Source organism: Lathyrus oleraceus, chromosome 2, assembly GCF_024323335.1.
Source record: "Lathyrus oleraceus cultivar Zhongwan6 chromosome 2, CAAS_Psat_ZW6_1.0, whole genome shotgun sequence".
NCBI lineage: Eukaryota > Viridiplantae > Streptophyta > Magnoliopsida > Fabales > Fabaceae > Lathyrus > Lathyrus oleraceus.
Window position 1 is genome coordinate 34580847 of NC_066580.1, and position 9897 is coordinate 34590743.

At 33.9% G+C, this 9897-nt stretch overlaps 1 protein-coding gene across 1 annotated transcript; it reads left to right on the plus strand.

Moving 5' to 3' along the window:
- The first annotated feature begins 280 nt into the window (after window positions 1-280).
- LOC127117891 (uncharacterized) lies at window positions 281-889 on the plus strand. The gene has a single exon (XM_051048018.1). The coding sequence runs from the start codon at window positions 394-396 to the stop codon at window positions 691-693; it is 300 nt and encodes a 99-aa protein (XP_050903975.1). The 5' UTR covers window positions 281-393; the 3' UTR covers window positions 694-889.
- Window positions 890-9897: the final 9008 nt, after the last annotated feature.

Here is a 9897-nt window from a genome sequence, read left to right on the forward strand (position 1 = left end):
TATTTTTTAAATATAACGTCTAATCTGATTCTCTGGAGTTTAACTCACTTAAATTTATATTATATTCGATGCGAAATTTATATAAAAAAAAGTTAAAAGAAAAGTAATAAAAATTTGTAAAGGATTTAAAGAGACTTTTAATGCAATTAGGCAACTTTTCCATCAAGTTGGGCTTAATGGTCCCCACATTAGATTAATGGGAAGAGAAAATGTTACAACTTCTTTTCTTTTAATAACAAACAAAAAAAAATGCACTAACAAACTTTATGTGATAAATACAAGCACTACCTAGAGGCTTATATTAATACCCTAAGATAAAGAATTGGTACTTCCATCTTCCATCTTCAAAAAAAAAACAACCTTTGTTTTGTTTGAAGAAACCAAAACCTTAGTATGTGGCCTCTTTTGAGAAACCTTAACAACACAAGAAAGAGTTCAAAGGTTGCTGATGAAAACATGTTCCAACAAGGAAACAATGTTGTTGAGGGAAGATTAAGAAGAAGAGAACATCATGGTTGGGGGAATATAGTGTTTAGTATTCTTCAAGCTCCAATTTCAATACTCTCATGTGTTTCTCATCCTCAAGTGAATGGTTCTGATGGTGTTTGGGTAAGTGGTGGGGAGTTTTCACAAATTTCTGAAATGAATCATCTTATGGTAAATGATAGCATGAGATATGCAATTTTGATGTAAATAAAATAACAATTGTTGTTGGGTTTTTTTCATTTTACTTTAGGAGATTGAGTTGATCTACCAAGGTTATGTCCTAGTCTTATCTTTTGTTTTCATCAATGTAAATTTTTTTTTAATGATTATGTCATTTTTAATAAGTAGGTATGTATATTTGGATAGAGATGAAAATATTAATGAAATTCCTCTTTTCCTCTTCTCTATGTTTATATCTATTTGTTTAATATATTTTTAAAGATTTTTTTTTTGAAATTCTAACTACTAAAAATTTATATTTATAATTGTGAAATTTTGAATTTTAATCAGATTGAAAATATTTAATTTAATAATACTCCATTATTTATCAATTGAAATTATCATTATTTATACAGAAATAAATAATAAAATTTATTGCTAATTTTAATATATTTATTTAGTACTCTTGATAATTTAATATTATTTTTATTTCTTTCTTTTAAATAAGTAGGTAAGAAAATTATAAAAATACTATTAGCTAATGTTGATTTAAATTAAATTAACAAGGAAATTTGAGCACAAATTATATATTTCTCAATAGGTTTTCTAATTAAAAATCAATTAAGTTTGGAAGACTCTCTCTTGATTAGTTGTAGTTTAATCGATAAAAAAATAAAAATTATATTTAATTATAATTTAATAATAATAATATTTTTATTAAATTTTATTTAATTATAATAAATTTTGAACTATACTGTAGTCCATCTTATTTGTCCTTAAAAACCGTTATGATAATTAGTAGTTTATATTCAAATAAAATATATTTAAAAAATAGTGTATTCAATACATTTTTGTGTTTAAAGGTATCATTCTTTAAATAGAACTTTGAGCCATTATTATGAGACTAAATCCATAGTTTAGAGCTTAATTACATTTGCAACTCCAATTATTTTCAAAAGGGTGTTTTATAAAATTATTTTTTTACTACAAATGAGATTAATTTATTAGGTAGACATGTGAGCTACAACTTGTATTGGAATAATCGTTATTTTTTACTCTACTCCCATTATTAATTTGACCTAATTAGTCTTTTATATACATGTTTTGTTGATAAAAAAGAGAATTATGTTAAAGGGGTTTGTTTGTGCTGTTCACAACAATGATACCAACTTGCCAAGTTGAGAGAAACCTCAATAGAACGCGGCAAAAGAATATGACTAAAATAGGAAATGGGTAGCAATAATTCAACTTATTTTCACTTTAGTTAGCTAGTGTTACTATGTTAATTAAGGATATAAAGTACTATGAAAAGATTCTCTTTTGTTGTCATGTGATTTTGCTTTGATTTTATTATAATAAGTTTTTGAATGACATGATTTTCCTAGTACTCAACATTTTTCCTAATTATAAGGAGGTAAACACAAGTCAATACAAAATCATGTGTTCTATTTTTGTGAATCAATAAAAGTAGTTGAATCAAAATTATAATTAACATGAATAAATAAAGAAGGTAAATACAATTTTCCTACTATAGATAAATTATATGACTAGAATAAATTCCAAACCAAGAGAGATTTGGAAGGAAGGGTAGATGGATTTCATGGCTAACTATATAAAAAAAGTAAATTACTTATTAAATAGGGCATATAATAATTATGCGGCGGAGTTTGTTCTAACATTAGAATTATTTTATAAGTGTATCCGGGTTGACGATATATATTACATAATCTTATTATTTTATCAGTAGTATTCATTTAAGTTCGAATATGCATGTTGTTAGGGTGATTTTTTTTCTTCCTTCGTATTTTCGTTGTGTCAAACTATCTCCCCTTGATATGTAGGCCAATAATCCTCTTTTGTTACCACTGGGAAATTATTGTTGTACGCATTGAGTACGTTTATGACTTTGTAAACGGCATGTAGTTGGTTGGAAGGGTCTTAGCGAGCATATGAACATATCGTTATGACATGTGTGCAAAGCATACTAAAGACTTGAAACTTTTTGCAATCGCATAAACCTCTTTCTAGTTCGACCCGATAATATCCCCTTGGCATCCCTTCATTATGGTACATTGTCTCTTGTACACTGAACCAACCTTTATGATGGTCAAACATTGTAATCACATGTCTGTTAGTTTTGACAGTTTCCTCCTTAATAAATTTCATACAACTTTCAGTGAACAACTGCCCCGATAGTAACACCGAACTCCATTAAAAAAAATTCTTATATATGTTTTTCTTTTCTTGAATAATTTTTTGTTAGGATCCAAAGAGATTTCGTTGTCGTGTACATGAATATGTTCCACACGACGAGTTGATAGAACCGTATTTACGACTTGTCAGTTTTGATAATCTACTCAACATAGTCTCTTACTCCGTTGATAACAAATTTATCCTCGTATTGGTAGAAATATGGAAACCCGAGGCATACATATTTCATCTTTCTACTGGTGAATGTATCGTCACACTAGAGGATATGGACATGTTGTTGGGTTTATGTATCGAAATTAAGGTTGTTAATAGTCAAGTTAACCAAGTTAATGCAATATGCGAACAACTTTTTGGTGCCGATTTGTTTGAAGAAATGGTGAGGGGGCAAGTTATCAATCTAAAGTACCTTAAAAACATTATACCGGTATGATATTAACCGAAGATTCGACCGAGAATGAAATAACAATTAAAATTAGATGTTATATTATGATACTACTTGGTAACTTTTTGTTTCCCGAAACTATCGGTAATACTATAAATATTATGTATTTACCTTTGTTAAGTGACATACTAAAATAGGAACATATAGTTGGGATTCACCCGTTTTGTCTCATTTATATGTTTTTTTTTGAAAAAATGCATATAAGGGTATTTGTTCTCTTTATTCTGCGTTTCTTTACCCCAAACATGAGATTGGTCGAGAATGTCGTTACTAACCCCGTCAACGAGAACGACTTCACATTCTTCTTGTGACAAAGTAAGCTTATAATATTATTTATATTTACTTAATTTATACTATTGTCATGCCAAATATTTGACGGACTTACCATTGTCAAGTGTGAATCATCTTTAACACAATATTTGTTTTGTTTTGTTTAGAACATGAGTATTTTTGTGAAGAATTTGAAATGTTGGTTATTTAGGAATTTAAATTTAAAAAAGTTGGTTATTTGAAAAAATAACCATTAATTAAAGGTGATTCCTTTACGTAGAAATATTGAAAAGATCGTTCATAAAAACATTGCTACATTTATCATGCCAAATTTTTGATGTACTTAGCATTGTCAACCATCCAATGTTTGTGCTCTTTAATAATAAGTGTTGAAGATTAGTACATATCAAATCATAATCATTTGATTATGATTTGTTAAGCTGTTACAAAACAATGGTGTAAATAGATTTATTCTCTATTATTATTATTTCCTTATTTAGGTAGCAACAATTATAGGGAGTTATTTCTCTATTTATTAACAAGTTAGTACAACTTGTTGTATCCTATTTATACCTTACAATATTATAGTTCCTATCACAATGAAATATACAATATATTTCTATATGGTATCGAAGCACAAGATCTGAACCATCCCTAAATCGTGAGCACCACCCATGGCAGATACTAAAACAGAAAATTCAGCCAACAGTTTGGCTGAAGGACATGCTCTTCCTATCACTAGTCACAAATTGAATGGCCAGAATTATAATCAATGGGTGCGCTCAGTCAAAATCTACCTTCAAGGAAAAGGGAAGGAAGGTTATATCACAGGAGACTCCAAGTGTCCAAAAAAGGGGGATTCAAACCTCGAAAAATGGCAACTAGAAAACAGTCTAGTAATGTCATGGCTGCTAAACACCATGACAAATGAAATTGGAGAAAATTTCATGTACTATGACACTGCCAAAGAGATGTGGGATGCCGTAAAGGAAACCTACTCTAATGTCGACAATACATCTGCAATTTTTGAAATCAAGAGCATACTCCATGATTTGCGTCAAGATGACCGCTCAGTCACAAAGTATTTTAATACTCTCAATCGTCACTGGCAGCAACTGGATGTATATGATGAAGTTGAATGGAGCTGCACGGAGGACAAAAAGAAGTACAAAGAGTTGGTGGAGAAAGATAGAGTCTACAAATTTCTATTAGGTTTGAACACAGAACTTGATGAAGTTCGTGGGAGAATCCTTGGAACCAAACCTCTTCCAAAAATTCGAGAAGCATTCTCGGAAATACGAAGAGAGAAGAGCAGGAGAAAAATGATGCTTGGAAAATCCAATGCAGTCCCATCTATAGAAGGATCTGCAATGGCAGCAAGGGGAGATCAGCGTTCTTTCCAAAAGAAAACTCGGCCTTGGTGTGACCACTGCAAGAAACCGGGTCATACCAAGGAGACATGCTGGATCATTCATGGAAAGCCATCAGAGCTAAAATGGACTAAAAACCGGGACAACAGGGGGAACACAGCTGAGGTAAATTCTCACTCATCACCATTCAACAAGGAGCAAATGGAAGCCTTACAAAAAATGCCTCGACAAACAATTGGTACAGCTACTGTGGCACAAAAAGGTAATCTTTTTCATGCTCTAAACACTAGCATGGGAAAACAAAATTCATGGATTATTGACTCAGGAGCATCTGATCACATGACTGGAGATTTGACTGTCTTTGATAGCTATTCTCCATGTCAAAATAATTCGACTGTTCGAATTGCTGATGGTACCCTTTCTAAGGTCATGGGTAAAGGTTCAGTCATTATTTCACAAAATATTACTCTTAGTTCAGTACTGTATGTGCCTAAACTTGATTGTAACTTGCTGTCCATCAGTAAACTTACAAAGGATTTGAAGTGTATCACTAAATTCTTTCCTAACCTGTGTGAATTTCAGATTTTGGAGTCGGGGAGGACGATTAGCAATGCTAAAGAATGTGTTGGACTCTATATCCTTCAGGCTGAAGCATCTAAACCAGAATCCGAGGCAACATATTGCGCTGTAGTTTCTGCATGTAGTGAAAATTCTGCAATGTTGTGGCACTATAGACTAGGCCACCCAAATTTTATGTACTTGAAAAAAATGTTTCCTAAAGTATTCAATAAAAATCAGAATTTGTTTCAATGTGAAATTTGTCAATTGTCCAAACATACACGCAACCCCCACCCACCTCAACCATATAAACCTTCCCAACCTTTTTATGTTATTCATAGTGATGTATGGGGACCATCGCGAGTAAGAAATGTAACTGGATCAAGATGGTTTGTCACCTTTATTGATGACCATACACGGATCACTTGGGTCTACCTTATGAAAGACAAATCGGAAGTTGGTAGAATATTTGAATGTTTCCATACCATGGTGCAAACACAATTTCAAAGCAAGATTAGAGTGCTTCGGAGTGATAATGGTCGTGAGTACTATAATTCTGCACTAAGCTCATACTTTACGCAACATGGAATAATACACCAAACCTCATGTGTGGATACACCTCAGCAGAACGGGGTTGCCGAGAGAAAGAATAGACACCTCCTAGAAGTAACCTGATCTCTCATGCTAGCTACAAATGTCCCTAACCATTTTTGGGGAGAAGCTGTCCTCTTTGCAACCTATCTAATAAACAGAATGCCTTCCCGAATCCTTAACTTTCATACGCCTTACTCCACTCTCCAAACCTTATACCTAACCAATCGCATCCTTACATCTATTCCTTTGAAAATATTTGGATGCACAACCTTTGTCCATAATCTTGATCCCCAACGCAGTAAACTTGACCCGAAATCCATTAAATGCATATTCCTCGGCTACTCTCCTCACCAAAAGGGATACAAATGTTACTCACCTCAAAACAAAAAATTCTACCACACCATGGATGTAACTTTTTTTGAGAATCAACCATATTATCCCAAAGTTGGCATTCAGGGGGAGAACATCTATCCAATTGAAGTGGTAGAATCCCAACTTTTGGAACTTGAGCTAACTGAACCCAAACTCATTGCATAGGCATCAAAACCTACACCTGAACCAAATAAAAATGCAACAGAAACTGCAGAACCTACACATGGACCAGAAGAAACTACGTTAGAAAATGTAGAGGAAATTGCAGTAGAAACTACAGCCCCTACAACAGAAACTGCACCAGAAAACAACGTGAAAGTGTACTCCAGGAAGAGCAAGAAGGGAATAGAGTCCTGCACAGCTCCAAGGCAGAACCAAGAAACCTCCAAGGCTCTAGAAAATGACGTTCCCTCAGGGAATACTGCTCTTAACTCTGTGAATGTTGATGACATTAATATTCCTATTGCTTTGAGGAAAAATGTAAGATCGTGTACTAAACATCCCATTGAAAGATTTGTATCTTATGGAAAATTATCCCAGAGTTACAAGATGTTTGTAACATCCCTTGACAATACACATATTCCAAGCAACATCCATGAGGCACTCCAAAATTCTGAATGGGCAGCAACCGTAACTGAAGAGGTTCAGGCCTTAATTAAGAATGGCACTTGGGAGATCACAAGCCTACCATCATGGAAAAAGCCGGTAGGATGCAAATAGATATTCTCCATGAAGTATAATGCAGATGGGAGTGTAAATCGGTACAAAGCTCGACTTGTAGCAAAGGGATTTACTCAATCATATGGAGTAGACTATGAAGAGACTTTTGCACCGGTGGCCAAACTGAACTCAGTTAGAGTTATTCTCTCTTTGGCTGCAAATTTAGATTGGCCACTCCATCAACTAGATATCAAGAATGCCTTCTTAAATGGTCACCTAGAAGAGGAAGTTTATATGCAGATTCCTCCTGGACTTGAATCATCCAGCACCGCAAATATGGTGTGCAGGCTCCGAAAATCCCTTTATGGCCTCAAGCAGTCTCCAAGGGCGTGGTTTGATAGATTGACTCGAGTTGTAAAGAAAGACGGGTTCAACCAATGCCAATCAGATCACACTATGTTTGTTAAACACTCCATGGAAGGAAAGGTAGCTTTGTTTATTGTTTATGTTGATGATATCATTATTACAGGAAATGATTATGATCAAATTGATCATTTAAAGGGACTCTTGGCAAAGGAATTTGAAGTTAAGGACTTGGGACAACTGAAGTATTTTTTAGGGATGGAAGTTGCTCGAACAAAGGATGGTATCTATGTATCACAAAGGAAATACACCCTTGACTTACTTCAAGAAACTGGAATGCTTGGGTGCAAGGCAGCTAATACACCAATAGAACAAATTAAAGGAAGAGAAGATGAAAGTCCACCAGCCGATAAAGATAGATATCAAAATTTAGTTGGGAAACCAATCTATCTATCTCACACTAAGCCCGACATTGGGTTCGCTGTAAGCTTGGCTAGTCGCTACATGTCAAATCCAACTGAGTCTAACATGAAAATGGCGAATAGAATCCTCCAATATCTCAAAGGCACACCAGGGCGAGGCCTCCACTTCAAGAGGAATTCAAACAGGGACATTGAAGTTTATACAGATTCAGATTGGGCAGGATGCTCCACAGACAGAAAATCGACTACAGGCTATTGTTCATTTGTGTGGGGGAACCTAGTAACTTGGAGAAGCAAGAAACAATCTGTAGTGGCGAGGAGTAATGCAGAAGCAGAATTTAGAGCTATGGCCCTAGGTATTTGTGAACGAATGTGGCTTAAGAGCATGCTAGATGAAATCAAAGTTCATGTGAACCATTCTGTGAGGTTACTATGTGATAACAAAGCTGCTATAAGCATTGCAAAGAACCCAGTCCAACATGATAGAACAAAACATGTGGAAATTGACCAACACTTCATTAAAGAAAAAATTGATCAGAAGATTATAAATATTGATCATGTCCCATCATGCAAGCAAACTGCAGATATCTTAACCAAGGCTCTTCCAAGGAATACTTATGAAAATATCAAATCCAATTTGGGTATGATAGACATCTACCACCCAGATTGAGGGGGAGTCTTGAAGATTAACACATATCAAATCATAATCATTTGATTATGATTTGTTAACCTGTTACAAAACAGTGGTGTAAATAGATTTATTCTCTATTATTATTATTTCCTTATTTAGGTAGCAACAATTGTAGGGAGTTATTTCTCTGTTTATTAACAAGTTAGTACAGCTTGTTGTATCCTATTTATACCTTACAATGTAATAGTTCCTATCACAATGAAATATACAATATATTTCTATAATAAGGATCTTAAACTTCAAACCACTTCAATTAGGAAAAATATGATAGAAAATAAGATCGTTATATTTTAATTAAAATTGTTCATAAGGATGGATGACAAAGCAAAATCATTCATAAAGGTTAGACTGTGTGAATGACTAGTTACAAATTTAACGATGGGTCAAAACAATTAAAGGAAAGAGATTAATTGTTATGCGATGTCAGTGTAAAAAATTTTACACTATCAATGCATCACAATCATCCGTCTGTATTACTTTTTAAATGTTTAAAATAAAGGTCAAACCTTTTAAATAAATTAGTGGTTGTGATTAACTGACAGTGTAAGTGTATATCAATTAAGATCTTAAAGAAATACTTACAAAACAAGGCTAGAGGCAAATGCTACATCGGACGATAATAAACTAGACAAATAAATAACTATGTGATTGATGTTTCAGCAAGGTTGACTAGTTTTCCTCCGACAACCTCTTTCTTCACGTTCATCTTGTCCCGAAGAATCTTCACTTTCTGATTCATATAGTCCATAAAAACATCTACCTCCTCGATGAAACATCACTTGGATAGCTACGCTTGCAGTGTTATTATGTTCTCCTTTTAGCATATTCAAATGCTTCGTCTTGGTTTTCACCTCCTCCTTGTGAGACTCATTTACACTTGTCATGGGCACCTCCACTTCCTACCCCATTTTATTCTTAGTATTAAGAAGGTCTTGGGCTTGAGTCAAAGCATTTTTAACCCTGAGTAATGATGTTTAAAGCTCGTCCAAATTATTTTCCTTCTCCCTAATTGGCTCATATAATTGGTTGACCTTTAAAGAAGGGACGAAAGAGGCGCCATGTTCATCTACCTCTTTTTACGCAAAAACAAGGATCTCAGTATGAAGACTGTTCTTCTTGAGAAGGAGAGCGTTGAGACTCTTTACCAAGGTATCTTTTTTCCTTCTCGAGCTATATGGATCCAATACCTCCACCTTTCCTAAGGCTCCAATGGACAATATAGAAGTTTCCCAATAAAAATGGAAAGTCATCTCAGTCATCGCTTCATTTTTACTTGTTTTTGTCACTCGAGAAAAATAA

Bases quoted from the DNA above. Each gene is read 5' to 3' on its own strand.
- LOC127117891 (XM_051048018.1), top strand. From the start codon at position 394: ATGTGGCCTCTTTTGAGAAACCTTAACAACACAAGAAAGAGTTCAAAG.